This window comes from Apteryx rowi, unplaced genomic scaffold, assembly GCF_003343035.1.
Source record: "Apteryx rowi isolate R43461 unplaced genomic scaffold, aptRow1 scaffold_1520, whole genome shotgun sequence".
Taxonomy (NCBI): Eukaryota; Metazoa; Chordata; class Aves; order Apterygiformes; family Apterygidae; genus Apteryx; species Apteryx rowi.
The window spans coordinates 20,727-35,388 of NW_020447776.1; the positions used below are offsets into that span (position 1 = coordinate 20,727).

The 14,662-nt window shown below is 46.1% G+C and overlaps 1 protein-coding gene across 2 annotated transcripts; it reads right to left on the bottom strand.

Moving 5' to 3' along the window:
- Positions 1-429: 429 nt before the first annotated feature.
- On the bottom strand, positions 430-14,494 carry PA2G4 (proliferation-associated 2G4). 2 transcript variants are annotated; one of them, XM_026059160.1, is made up of 13 exons: positions 14,431-14,494; positions 12,034-12,162; positions 11,280-11,385; positions 11,003-11,072; positions 9,703-9,795; positions 8,351-8,414; positions 6,557-6,635; positions 5,351-5,429; positions 4,901-5,034; positions 4,148-4,242; positions 3,514-3,641; positions 2,725-2,778; positions 430-2,403 (listed from the first exon to the last, which is right to left on the bottom strand). In XM_026059160.1, the coding sequence occupies exons 1-13, from the start codon at positions 14,477-14,479 to the stop codon at positions 2,338-2,340; spliced, it is 1,146 nt and encodes a 381-aa protein (XP_025914945.1). In that variant the 5' UTR covers positions 14,480-14,494; the 3' UTR covers positions 430-2,337. The 2 variants fall into 2 exon arrangements, with proteins under 2 accessions (XP_025914945.1, XP_025914944.1); XM_026059159.1 differs by lacking the exon at positions 14,431-14,494 and adding an exon at positions 12,417-12,683.
- Between the last annotated feature and the right edge of the window lie 168 nt (positions 14,495-14,662).

The window sequence follows — 14,662 nt, forward strand, 5'->3', positions numbered from 1 at the left end:
TTGGCTGCCATTTTGCACAGTCGCCCTGGGGAAGGAGGCCCCAGGGGAGGCAGAGGGGCCCGAGGCCTCCCCCGGCCATGCCTCCCCACTGCGCCCCAGATCAGATCCGTGYCCCCATCCAGACCCTGGGAGAAGCCGCCCCACAGCCCTCGCCCCGGCGCAGCGCTCAGCCCCTTTGCTCTTGCCTCACTCCCCGCACCAGCGCCACCCTCCACCCGCATCCTCCTAAAACGAGGGGACAGTTCAGGGCCGCAGTCCCAGGTTGCCTCCGTGCAGTCGCCTCATTTCTTCATCCCCTTCAGGGAACGAAATCAGGAAGGGGATGAAATCGCCGCTACATGCGGCGCCCCCGCGGCCAGCCTGCGCACGCCCCCAAAATACCATGCAGCCCCCCAAAACAGCAGACCCATTCTTCTGTCCAAACAGAGATGTCACTAGTCAATTTTATTTGGAAAAAGTCAGTTACAGAGTACTTCGTGGGAGTTTTCGCTTTTCAAAGTTTTAACAACTGAATTTTTGTTGCTTGTATCAAGAGGTACATTTTTTTTTTTTAAAGTAAAAATAGAAAATTAAATAAACCTCCAGCAAGTCTTAGTGGTTTATAAATCTGTATTGTGGACTATGAGAAAGATTAGCTCTGCCTTTCTTCTATAGAAGGCAATAGACAGTATATTGCTTATAAATGCTAAAATGTTCCTCTTTGGGAACAAGGTATTTTTTTTTCCCTTAAGTTCATGGTTAACATTTAGGAGCTGCCTAAACTAGACCACCAGTGATTTGGACAGGAGCCCTCCTGCCTCYGGCTTCAGTGTTTGATAGGTAGCTACCCTGCATCCATTCAGAATATTCCCCGCAGTATCTCTGTTCTTATCCACCTGCCCAAAGGCCCCGCAAAGAGCTGGAAAGGTTAGAAAATAGGAGCAGACAGTTTGCAGACAGAGATGGAAAAATTCAGAAAAAAAAATATCACATTGTTTATTTTCTTTTATTGACTTAAACTTTGGTAATATTTGCACGTTTTGAGTTTAGGTTTTAAAACCCAGATGTTGGCAAGGAAGCACTTGGCCTGCAGAGGAGCACGGGAGCTGTCTGAAAGGGCATTTTTAGAGGCAAGAGGTTTTCCCAAATTTAGCTACAGAAAGTGTATAACCATAGACCTGGTCAGAGGATATCAGCAAAGAAAAAACACTCACACTCAAATACATAAAATTCAATCTGTTTTTCTCTTAAAAAAAAGAAAAAGGAAAAAAAAAGAAAAAGAGACTTACTATCAAAGAGTGATACCCCTGGATGAATTCTAGTCCAAGTCTGATGACTGCTGTAGCATTTCCCTAGTTGATCTCACCAAAGAGAGGAGCACGTGCAAAGGGGATATTCTTTTGAGAGATCCAATGCACATAAAAGAGTGGAACATATTCAGGGGCCATGGAAACCAGCCACAGGGAAGAATAAAACTCCCCAGGATACCAGGGAATTAAAAAGTACTGCCAAGTGGTGGGCATTACGCAGGGGTGGTCAGCTCACCTGCCTCTTGCCCCTCAGCAGGGTTTTCGCACGGGGAATGCTGACTTCAATAATGTGCTTCCATACATGTTGGACTGTCAAAAACAAGCTTATCACAGCGGCATATTAAAAAATAGAGCGTTTCTACGTAAACCAACGCTGAGACAGAACGCAGTAGACAGAACAGTCTACGGTCTCATAGGGGACATAAAATTTGATACGACTTTTCCCAATTTTAAATGTACAATCTAGAGGCTAAAAGGAGGAGCGAGAAGTCTTCTGCTCCAAGATAACAGTTACAGTGAGAGAGTGTCTACGCGGACGGGGAGGAGCTGAGATAGTGCTGTGAGGCAGATCACCTTACACCGTCCATGCGTACCATATCACTAAACACAGGTCACTTTCTCGGGCTTAATCAGCTGTTTTTTTTTTTTGTTCCAAGAAAATCTGTAAAGGGAGAAATTAAAAAAAAGGGAGGAGGAGGAAGAGGAAAGCAGGCAGCTCTCTACACTCCCTCTCTCACCAGGAACAGCTTAGCTGTTCACCTCTTTAACAAGTATGAGTAGTAGAAAAGGTTAGAAAGAGTGGATATAGACTAGCTTTTACTCCTGATTTCATTTTTCTGCTTTCTTTTTTAAGTAGTCTGAAGTGGCTGAGGGAATTCTCCCTCAATGGCAAAGTCAATAGGAGCCGGTTGTAGTCAGTGGGAAGTCCAGACTGTTTGTTGTTTGGTTGTAAGAGACAAACAGCGCTAGATTATTTTGTTTCTGTTTTGGGGGGGAAAAGGGGCGAGTGTGTGTGAATTGGGTGCTACATGGAGGGAGCTGGAGCTGTTCAGTCGCCAGCTTCATTCTCTTCCGCTGTTTCTCCCGTGGTGGCGTTCTCTGCGTTCTTAGAGGCCTGTGGAGACAAACCCGCAACGACCGTCAGAACAGGGAATCGCTCAGTAACGCGGGCGAGGTGCGGATGCAGAGCACACAAGGCCACAATGCCACAATTTCACAGGGCCAACCCAAGAAACCTTTTCAGAAGGATGTCCCTTCTCACAAGACTGCTGCTTCCTGGGCCAGAGGAGCGTCAGGATATTCTTTAAATGTTGTACTGAGATGGGCTGGGAGGTGAGCCCAAAATGTGACCATGCAGGACCTGGACAAAGTTTGGGCATTGCTGACTGCCAGATATAATGTACCTTCAATCCCCACAAAAATGTGGCCAAATTACCTTCTTTTTCTTCTTTTTCTGGGTCTTCCGGCTTGCGGAACTTTGTAGGAGTGCCTAGAGACAGGAAGGAAACATAAGCAGCTAGAAAGCCATCTTCTTGTTTTGACAGAAGGTAAAGGGAAATGTCTTTAAAGCAAAATATGCATTGCCAACCACTGAAGGAATGGCAGTAAATCCTAACGTGCATAGTGATAGATGGGGAATGCCGCAGCCTCGCACTTCGCTGAGGTATGAGGCCTTGGGGCCAGCTGTTGAGATTTCTCAACTACTTGTAGAAAAGGGCTGGGTATCGTTGTCAAGCAGCTAAAGCTTGTGTTTGATGCAGGAAACAAGGGCCCAACCTGATGTAAAGCACGTTCTTGCTCGTGCTGCAGACTGCAGCACTGCAGGGTCGTGAACTGCTGACCTGTGCCAAGTGCTACTGCCGCTTTCTTAAGCGTGAAAATAACCTGTCTGCAAACAGCTGCCGCTGCTTCCCCTTTGCCTTCAGAACTGTTCACCATGGACCTGTCCAGCTTTTTGAATACCTGCACCCTCCTTATCGCAAATCCCATCTGAGATCATCCCCACCCCRCCAGAGGCTTGGTTTGCAGCATCTTACTCAAAGCTTTTGTTCCTGCCCTGAGCCGCTCAGATGAGAACAGACTAGGACTGGCTGACCTTCCCCYTTTTAAGCTCATGCCTCATACAGCTTTCCAGCACAGTCTTCCAGATTCTGCTTCCTACTTTCATCCCAAGGGGTGCAAAGACAGTGACCCACGTAATATGCTACATTTTTTTTAAACCAACCTTCAGTTCTCCATCTTGCACCTCGAACTCCGACTTGTAGAGCTCTGGCTCAAAGGGGCCACTGGTTATCCTCATAGGACCGTTGGGCATTAAAAGCACTGTGAATTTGAACTGTGCAACAAACTCTCCTGCAAAGCAGAAACTGATGTTACTACCCCATAGCCCCGCCCTGACATATCTCATCCATTAGGTGCTCGGGCAGATGTTTCCAACCAGAAGTTGTTTCAATCCCTATGCCATTTCCATAACATCACTACTAAAGATTTTTAGCAGATCCTGCAGAAACTTCTTAAACCCATGCTGACCAGGGCAACATGATTCCCTAAGTGCCACCCTCCAAAGCTTCTCCAGCCTACTCTGTAAGCAAACCAGAGYGCTTCACTGTTTCTCCTTCTGCCCAGGAAACGCTTTCATCTTGTCACTGGAACGATTCCCAAATAAGATTCAGAAGCCAATGAGCAGAGTTTCTTGGAGGATAAATCTCATGGCCCTTGAAGCAAATTTGAAGCGCATGTCTGGACATTTATACAGTGAGAGTCAGCACCGGTCTTATCAGAATCCCGGAAGTGACTGTCAGTTTCTGCTAAGCATCCTTCCACATCCAGTTCTCAACCCTCCCACGGCCAGCACTCACCTTCCTTTTCATAGAGCACATTGAAAGGCTGGAGCAGCTCATGTTTGGCGCATTCCACCACCCCCATCCTGGCCTTTTTCTCATCCTCAAATGCCCTGCGGAGGAGAAAGAGTCAGACCCGAGCTCAGGCCCTCCTCTAGAGCCCATCTACTGGATACCATCCTGCAGATTTCTAAACTGCCTCTGCCGTCAGGCTAGAGATTTTTCGTTTCCTTCCCCCTCGCTCCTGGCTATATTGTTTTGCAGTGACAAAGCAGATTGCCAAAGGAGGCAGCTGTTCTGTAAACATTAAAGCTAGGTGAACTATTACCTTCAGAGAGTGGAAGAAGGCAAGTGGGTTCAAGGATAAAAAGGGCCTGTTAACAGAGCATTGTTTCTTTATTGTGAGAGTACATCAGATGCAAAAATTGGCTGGAACTGCCTCCCTCTTTATGCTGCACTCTGACATTGCTTTCACTCCTCTCCTTCCTTTTACTTTAACCACAATTTCAGGCTCCCCACATGCCACACAAGGCACAGGAGATACTCTAATCCTCAGACTCTGCCTGGGATTCCTGCTTAAGCCCGTAACATGCTTTCTCCACCTATTCCTAGGTTCAAATACAGCAAATCCCAACATAAAGSAGGAAAGGCTGCCTCCACCTCTGTAACAAAACAACAAAGCAAGTCGGTTTTGCTATCAGCATGGTCCGTAAGCTCATGCAAAGCATCCAGCTCTGAACACACRGGGAGATCATGAATAAGAGCAAATACCTGAGAGTAAACGGCATAGTATCAAAGCGCCTCTCCACCTCACTGAAAAAGGCACGGGAGGTTTTCATCTTCAAGCCATACTGTTTGGAGGGGTCCCTTTTGTAAATTGTAGTTCTCTGTCCAGCATCCTTTGCCTAAAAATGCAAATAAGGCTGAGACACAAGAAAAGCAGCACAGCACTTCCTCAGCCAGATTAGCTGATTGTGTCCACGTGCTGGAACGTTTACATCTGCAAAGCACTTTCTGTACTCTGACACCGTAAAAGTAAAGGTTTACTTTTCAGATGGAAAAGGCTATACCCAAGAAGATGCAGCAACACCCATGCAACAACTGGAATTGGCACCCACAAAGATTTGCCTGTTAGCACCATTTACTGCTGATGACTATTTTGAAACATGCCCGCCTTGACCATGTGCAGAGTAACAGCAGGCCAAGAAGCACGACACTCACCTTTCCCTCTCCAGTGCTGACAAGAACATCAACAGCATAGACTTCATGGACTTCAAATTCTGCTTTTTCGTGGTCCTTCCTGGGGGAAAAAAGTTTGGTGAGTCAAAGAATGGTAAACAGAGAAGACAAAACCTTCTACATAGTCACTGATACCTTGAGCAAGCCCACACYGGGGTTAGCCAGAAACGTCTACAAGCACATACACAGCGCTCTACAAAGTGACCAGGTCCCTGACCAGAAGAGCACAAGCTGGCACAGAAGATACAGAAGTTGAAGATTTATATGCCAGGCATTARAGCAGATCAGTGACAGGCTGGCAAGAGAAAAACAATTATAAGCCCGTGTTCTTCCTGCCCATGACAAGTAACTCCATCCACATTTAAGGCCAAAAGGTCTCTTAGACATTCAACACCATCTCTTTGAACTTATGGCCATGTCCTAGGCAGGCCAAGAGCCCCATTACACCCTGTACAATACAAGAGAACATCACTGTGTCTCAGAAGTTACAATCAAAGCGCTGGCTTTAAAGCCACTGAGCTCTAGATACTCAGCTTGAGACCCAACACTGACTGCATCCCTGAGGGAGAGGAGCTGCTGGGAACAGAATGGAATGACACATCCAGCTCATTAGTTCAAAATCATCCTAGGACGCTATTGACAGTGATCACCATCCAGTGGGCTCCTGGCAGCTTCTGTGAGACAAACGATAGGCCTTGGCACAGTTCCTGGTGAATTAGCATCCACTGCTACAACTAGCAACAGTTGGTTATTTTGCTGGCAGCCTCCAAGGCCACAGACTGTAATTTAGCGATGGAGACTCCTTCGAGAAACTGGACAGAAACCAAGAATATTCACAGGTGCCAGTGAGGAGTTTAGATGTTGGGGACTTTCAGCCTTTCCTTCTCAGAGCAAGCCCTAAAGGCAGAACCAAAATTCACATCCACATAGACCAGATAAGAAGATACGGGGCTACGAATCTGCCACACTGGGGCAGATCAGACTTCAAGAAGAGGTCATGAAGAGAGCAATATTTCCCCTTGTTAAATTCTCCCATTGCAGTGACAGTCAGACTACATGCAAACATACCTGTTACATCCCCCACTTGACATCACAGCCAAAGAAGTGAGAAACAGGACCATCGTTCAGCATCTAGTCACACCCCTCCCAAATGCTGTTGAAAGAAGCAACCCCAGAGATGATGCTCACTTTTGCTGGTCTGTAGGGTTCTGGATGATTGTTTTCTCTCCATCGATCACATGCTGTTTCAGCTGGTGTGACAGCATCCCTGCCGCGATAAGAGAATCCATTAACACCTCTGAGCTGCAAACCAGCTACATAGTGACTTGCATTATTAACACTCCAGGACCCAGGATTTCAGCCTTCAGATGGAGCAAAAACAGTAAAGCAAACTGTCTTTGCTGTTAGCACTTCTCTAACTTCCTTCAGTCATAGATTTCCAAGTGCATTAGCAATGATACTGAGCTTCCTAAGGCCCACTCTGACTTCAGCAACGGCTTCCTCTCCAAAGAGGAGGAGGTGGAAGTTTGAGTTAGAGGTGCAGCCAGAAGCAGAGCCCTTTTAGTACTGTCACTTCTCAGTAAAGCTCTCTAACTACACCAGTAGGCTATAACGGATTGGAGGTGAACCCACAAGTACGCACCTAACACCCTCTACTTGCACATACTTGCACATCATAGGCTTTATATTAACTCTCTCTCTTTTTTTTCCAGCTTCTACACTGCAGGACCTCGGAGATTGCTGGAGTCCCTAAGCCATGCACTCCTGGGTGTCTCTAGGGATGTCAAATGTCAATTAATGGAAACTTTTAGTTCTTCCCAGAGTGCCTAGTCTGTATTCTGTATAGCACTCAAAGCATATTTTGGGGGCTTCGCTCATCCTTTCTGCTTTGCAGTTCACCTTCAAATTCAAGCCTAGGAAAAGGAACACGCAGCCATTCCTGTTCCGCTTCCCAAGCCACCAGTCCCAGCAAGGAAGGTCACATGTCTCCATTCAGGAAGGATGGAGGCTGCTGCTGGCGGGAAAGGAAAGCACAACCCCAGCAGCCAACAGCTCCGTTTGTTTTCATGAACTGGGTCCTTATGCTGCTGCCAGTGCCTAGATAATTATGGCACTTGACTGTTTCCAAAACAGTGGCTGCTTAAACTCCCCTGACAGTGTGAGCAGCCGCCTCCTCACTGCAGCTGATGCCATGTTTTTGCACAGAGAAAGGAGTAAAGCATTGAGAAGACCCACAAAGCCATCCCACACAAGGACTAGGGAACTGATGTTTCAAGACTGGGCTAAAGCAAGCAAAGAGAGCAAGCCAGCTTTACGGCATTTCAGGAAATTCAACTAATAATGCACCAATTTAATTGTGTCTGAAAGAACTATTTGACAGTGATRTCACCAGCTATGAGAAAAGCAACTGCATTAATCAAGAATCAAACTAAACTCTCATGCCACCTCTCAAACAAAAATCCAGGGGTTTCATTTCTATAAGCAGCTATTCCAGTGCCTTCCTACCCTCCTGCTATCAACATTATCAAGAAAATGTGAATCAGTTTCTGATAGGGAAGGAAATTAAATACCCTGCACATCTAAAGCATCTTTTAGGAAAGCCTCCTGCATTACTAGCAAGCTCTTTTTTATTTTTCACTGAAGGGATTTTAACTACAAGTGGCCAAGTATGAAGCAAAGGACCAAGCGATTTGTCCAAGGTCAACAGGAAGTCCACAAGTCAGGATACTACCTACTAGCCACCAAAGCCCAAGTCTTTTGTTACTGGATTAATGCATTTTTAAAAATCGAAAAACCAACGGAAGGAAGAAGAGTCTAGAGAGTTCTGAAGGGAAGTTTTAGGAAGGGCTGCTATATTTAAAGATGGAGTGCCTAGGACTCACAGCCATTAAATGTTCCCCAGAATTTGAGTAGGGCAGGTTGGGATTTAGTGTGTAATTAGAACATTTGCTACCTCTGAATCAACTGCTCCCAAGTCCTTACCTTCAATTGGCGTGCAGTGAAACGAGTGGGCTATTTTGTTCCAAGCGTCTGTCACTTGCGTGTTCTAGATRAAGAACACATGAAAATACATTCAGGATATAAAATTCAAGCCAGAAGCATGATAGCTTTTCAACTTGACATTGTTCTGTGATAAAACCAGCAGGCTTTCTAACTGAGCAGTGCTTTAACACCTCTAAAAACGGAGAAACAGTATCAGCCTTTCATTTTTAACCCTATATCAACAAAAATGACATGTAATACGAGGTTAACTCAGCCCTCCTCCACTGCACCCAGTGTCTCATCAGAAGCCATCTTTCTTTAGAAGATTACGCTAGAAACTAAGAGCAACACAAGTATGTTTGGAATAGTAACAGTGACAAAGGAGAACGCCTACAACTGCTTAGGAGTCTGAGCACCAGACAAGGGAGAGATGCAAGTGGGAGATTTAAGGGAACACCGTTAGGAGGATTCAGAAGAAAGTTCGAAGTGACTGCCAAGAAGTGTTTTCCAACAGCTAYGTATGTAGTGGGCATCCAGGCATTGCAAGATGGAAGACCAGATTTTACCCAGGGTCTTTGCCATCTTTAACCTGCAAATGTGGTACTTTCAGCTGAAATTTCTGTTTTCTCTTGATGACAGAAGGCCCCTACAAGGGAAACACCATCACCCTCTGCAGATTAGTCCGTCAGAGCCCTCAAACAGACAGTTGGCCCCATTATGCCTTGTTCTCATCGACCTTGTCCAGCGGATCCCCATTCTGGACGCGTGGCAGGATGCTGACAGTGAACGAGTTCAGAGGGATGCAGAAAATTTTCTGTCTGTTTCACAAAGAGTTGTAACAGCAAGTACCACAGGCCCCACTGCCTTCTGGGTCTTTTGCCAACTGAACCTCAAGCTGAGAAGTCAGCCACAACCCTGGTAGTAAGGCTCACCCGCTCCTTCCTGAAGGGGACTGGAATCACAGGATAAAGCCACCAGACTCCCAACATTTTAAATTTGCTGTGTGCRTCCAGCTGTTTTCAGAGAGAAAGGGTCCAGCAAGTGGAAGCACTAAGGCCTCTCTCCGAAGCCAACTCTACATAAGCAAGAGCTTAGATATCGCTGGGAAGCCAGAGCTGCTGACAGGAAGAGTCACCRCCACCCGTCCCAGCGGTCCGTTGCTCACCCCAGAAGTGGCTCAGCTGTCTGCGGGCAGCTGCTTCCAGATTCCCCACATAGCTGAACAATTCTTCCCAGGCAAGGTCACAGGCTTTTATTTCTACACATGAAGTGACCACGTGGCAAATGCAGCGTCTGTATTTGAGCTTCAGGACTGGTACCTCGACACATATTCRCAAATACCAGCCACTCACCTGGTTTCCAGGCTTTACCAAGCGCAGAGCAGCTTCAGCACAGAGATGAGCTGCCTTGATGACATCAGCTTTACGACCTGACACAGGGTTTTCCTGGAAGAACAGAAAAATAAAGGGTCTTTAAGATTCACACCCTTCCCAGTTATTAGCAAGAACACCGTTCTGACTGTCTAGAGATGGAGGTAACCTGTCTACCTGAACACTCTCCCACAGAGCGGGAAATCTAGATCAAAGGAAGGACTTCGGGCTTCACAGCTCTGTCATTGGGCTCTGCTCTGCCTAAAGAGCAGACGAGTACGTACTACAACCAAATAGGTTCTGTCTTATGAGTTTCAACAGAAAAATCTCTGTACAAGCCCATCACTGTCAAAGACTGAAAACAGAACTAGACTCTTGCGTAGCTAGAAATATGGACTGGAGACATTTCAATAGATTTCAACTTTTTTTCCTGTCTTCTTCCCATCAAGACAATCTGACACAGCCATAGGAGAAAAACCATTCCCAAGACCAAAGCTGACATCCTCTTCCCAAGACTGAAACTTTGTTCCAAACTTACATGACAACTTTACACACATCTTATAACAGTAATTCCCACAGCCAGTCTCATGAACACAGCTTAGTGTCATTTCCAAAAAACGACTTGACTGAACGGCTGGAGCACTAACCACGCACGCCATGGTGGCGTCCTCACAAACACCTGCTGGGGCTGCTTGCTGCCATCAGCCCCGCATGAATAGAGTCACCTGCAAGTCTGTACCTGGCATATTCGGACAGAAAAAGCAGAGACTAGATTTTGGGACTAAAGAACAAGTCATCCCTGAACTCAGGGCTGCAAAGCTGAGGGCAGTGACTCCCCGGAGCAGCGCAGCACGCTCAGCTCCGCGTGCCTCGGCCAGCAGAGGGGGCAGCAAAACCAGTCTGCCCAGTCCACCCCACAGCCCAAGCCTCACCTCCATTTGCACAACAGGCACTAAATGCAAATAACTCACTGCAGCTCGACTTACACTTGGTTTGTTTCAAACTATTTGTAACCTTGCAAAGTTGTGCATATTGAAACAGTGTGCCACCCCGCATTTTCCAGATGACTGAATAATTTTTAAAAAACAGACTGTTTTCTTCTCGACACTGTTGTGACACCAGAGCTCAGGAGCCTTTGCAAAACTAAGCAGAAACTTCTGTGATGCTCTACACTGCTGCCTTCTGGAACCAGATGCACCCAAACATCAGCTTTTTAATATCGCCTTTAGATTGCACTGGAAGTGGCAGCTGCAAGACATACACCATTCCTTCAAAAACCTACCTTTGATGCATCTATGACAAAACTGTGTGCTACATTCGCTATGAAACCATCAACGTGGACTCCCAAGTCACTGCAATACAAAGAGAGTTAATTACAGGTGGGGCCTCACAACTCAGGAAACTTGTGTGACTTCTAGAAGTATTAGAAGAGTCAGGCGCGTTTCAAACGCTTCACTAATTAGCCAAGCCAAGGAAATATTTAACACACCAAGCAGCATTAATGAGTGAAGCTCAGGTGCTGACAGTAAACTCACGAGAAACATAACTAAGATGCTTACATTTTGACCAAGTCTCCGTCTTTGAGGATGTAATCTTGGTCACTCTTCAAGGGCGAAAAGTGACAGACACAGTTATTTACTGATATACTCGTTGGGAAGGCAATACCTATAAAGGGAAGAAGAAATATTCCATAAAGTCTTGCAGTCTCACACGCTGCACAGGCACAGACACTGTGCAGCCCTGCCACTGTAGTTTTGTCACTTAAGATTTAGTTTTTTAAGCAATATAAAATGCCCCATTACCTAAGTCTCTAGCCAAAAAGCAATAAGGAATCTAGCTTGTGGTGTGCTCCTACACTGGCTTTCTTTTCGCCCAGGCAACCATCAAAGAAATACATCCTAGGCAGTGAGACACTTGCAAAAGGGACCCCAAGTCTCCAGAACACAAATCACAGGGCTTTCAGTGACACATTCAAGTGTCACACAATTTCCTTGGCAACTACAGACCAACTATAACCATACAGCAGGTCTTCCTGAAGGGAGGACATTGTTGTCCAAAGTAAGTCCCATTTCAATGTGAATGATTGGGTAAATCAAAATGGGACGCTCAGGCTGATCAGTGACGCTTATGAACAAGGCAAGCAGGACGATTTGGGTCAAAACCGGTTTTCTAGGAACGGTAAAGTTATTTCTTACGATAATTAGCACAGAACTGTGCTTTCTCTGCTACTACCCATTCACGCCAGCCGCCCAACAACAAAACAGGACAAAAAATATCCTCATATTGAAGAAGATTCTTTAGAACAGGCCTCACCTTTTTTCATTTCTTTTTCCTTCTTGAAAATTTTGCCAGTCTCTTCCATGATCATGGCATCTCCCTTTTCGCACAAGCAGAGAACTGATGCTCCAGAGTTYGCCGCTTCAACCACCGCACGCAGAACCCCTTAATACAAACACAACGCTGTTGAAGTACATTAATAATAAACATCCTTAAAACTATCAGCAAGACTAATCACACAGCACCATGGTGAAAAAAGAAAAGCATCTATTTGTTTTCTAAAAAGGGACAAGACTCTTGGCTCAGCTTTTCACCAAGGAACCATGGGCATATAGAAACCCCACTGCAATTTTTATTTTGTTTTTAAGAACTGGCTTTCCGGGGAGGTTTTCACGGAAAACACGAGCAAACAAACATACATTGAGATCTGCAGAGGTGAAGTGCTGCAGTTTCAGACACCTGTCTATACACTTGCAGGTCTCTTAAACAAAGCAGCCAAGCAGAAACACCACTCTCCCACATTCTTTCCAGAGAAGTCAGAGCTACAGAAACAGGTTTGAAAATTACTTGGGAGACAAAACACACAGCACATCAAAAGAGCAGGGGGCACTGCTGTGGATGTGTAGGACCGTAACGTACAGATCAATGGAAAGACTTTGCTTGGCTCAAGAGCTGGCAACAGCACAGAACCAGCACAGCAAAGCCAGTCACAGCAGCCTCTTTGCAGAAGCACGTTTTAAAGGTAACCCACGTGCTCCTCCTCGCAGTCACGAAGGCCAGGCAACACAAGCAGCTTTCAGCATGCTTTCTGCCATCAGGAACTTTACGTGCCTTGCTCCACGCTGGAGGTTAAAGAAAGTTTTGCTGCCTATTTCCTGAATGTTGCCTGCATCCACTTTTGGGCATATTCTAGCTTTGTGCCTAGGAGTCTTGTCAGCATTTTGATTACACCATAGCAGACAACGTGCACCGTGCCTTATAGTATAAATGGGTAAAGGAATGTAAAAGCCGTGGCTCGTGTTGAAACACTGCAGGCTCACATTCGTAAACACATCCCGATGGTATTCCAGGAGTAGCAGCCACGAAGGCCCAGGAGCCGCTGGAGTGAGCCACGTACGTCTGTCTATCAGTCAGCAGGCCAGGAGCCAAGGCACTGCCTCTGTCACTGGCTGACTAGCTGCTATTTCCCCCTCTTCCTCCTCTGTCAAACCAGGATACTTTACAAGGAGTCTTAAAGCCTATTCCCTGAAATGTTTTGGGATTCAGGGATAAAAAGCACACACATGCCCTTGCTCTATGAGCATGCTGCTTTTACAAGAGGCTGTTTTTTAAGTGTCTCTATTTGCTGGGAGTTTCTGTAACCGATAGCGTGTGTTCTAGGTACTACAGCAATAAATATTTCTGAAGTGCTTAAGGAGACGTTTACAAGCAGATGGTTTTTCATAATTTCTTTGACACAGAGTAAAACCCAAAAGTCTTTCACCTGCATGATGAATTAAATTTCAAATCATTTCAAGCAGTCATCTTGCCATGCGTCATAGGTAATTATGAATTTGGAATATTTTTAAGTACAGATAAAACTACCATAAAAAAGACATTTAGTGGATAGCTAGACACAGAGACTCAAAAATAGAAAATGTCAAAACAAACACAGTAGAAAGATAAATGGAGAACCGTGCTCATCAGAGCATTAGAATGAAACCAAAAAGCAGAGAGTGTAACAGCACTGACCAAGGAATATCTATTAATTGTATTCCGTCCTTCCACAGGGCTTCATTTAGCAAATTAAAAGCACTTTATATCATTAAAAGGCATGTCACACTGACAAGYACGCAAGCCATTTTGAACTGGAAAGCCTTTTTTGTCACAGTTTTGGGTTTGATGTTCCCAAACACAGTCACAACACCACTAAGAAAAATGTTGTGATCAATCCGCTTTTTCTCCACGGGAACTGGGGTGTCCCCTCCATGCAGCTAAACCGGGGGCATAACCTCTCTGCACCTCGCTGTTGAATACGGTTTGCCAGACAGCCAGTGAGAAACCAAAGAAACGACCTCCCTTCCCCAAAAGGGGACCTTTCCCAAACAGAGAAAAAAGTACAGGGCCAGCAAAACACAGGCTCGCAACCCTCCTATCAGCTAAAAACGAGCCCACGTTACTGCAGCTTTCAAAAACCACGTCTTTCTCTTGAGCTGCATCCCAAGTTACTATGAAGAGCGATGACTTAAAAAGAAGCATTGGAGTCAGCAACAATTAGTGCGGTGCATACCACTCCTGAAGCTGCTCCTGGAGCGGCCGAGACCTCATAAAACCGGTCCAGTTAGCTCCTTAAAACAGCTGTCACTTTTATTGGGGGGGGGGGTTAACTAACCACCCTTAATGATACAGCAAAAATAAACGCTTAAGCAAAAAAATAAAAGAGGGGGAAATTACGTGAGGCGACCGAAGTTTGCAGTCCGAATGAGGCGGCTGACGAGCCCATGCGGGGCCCCGGCGCCCTGCGGGGGCAGCTCCCCCGGGCAGGCCCGGCAGCCGGGAAGAAAGGCGTTAAAGGGCCGGAGCATGGCGCTCCCCGCCGCCCGGGAAAGGGCTGCGCTCCCGGCCCCGCCACCGGCCGCCGGCTTTGGGGCAAAAAAAGGAAAAAAAGAAGGAGGAGAAAGCGGCG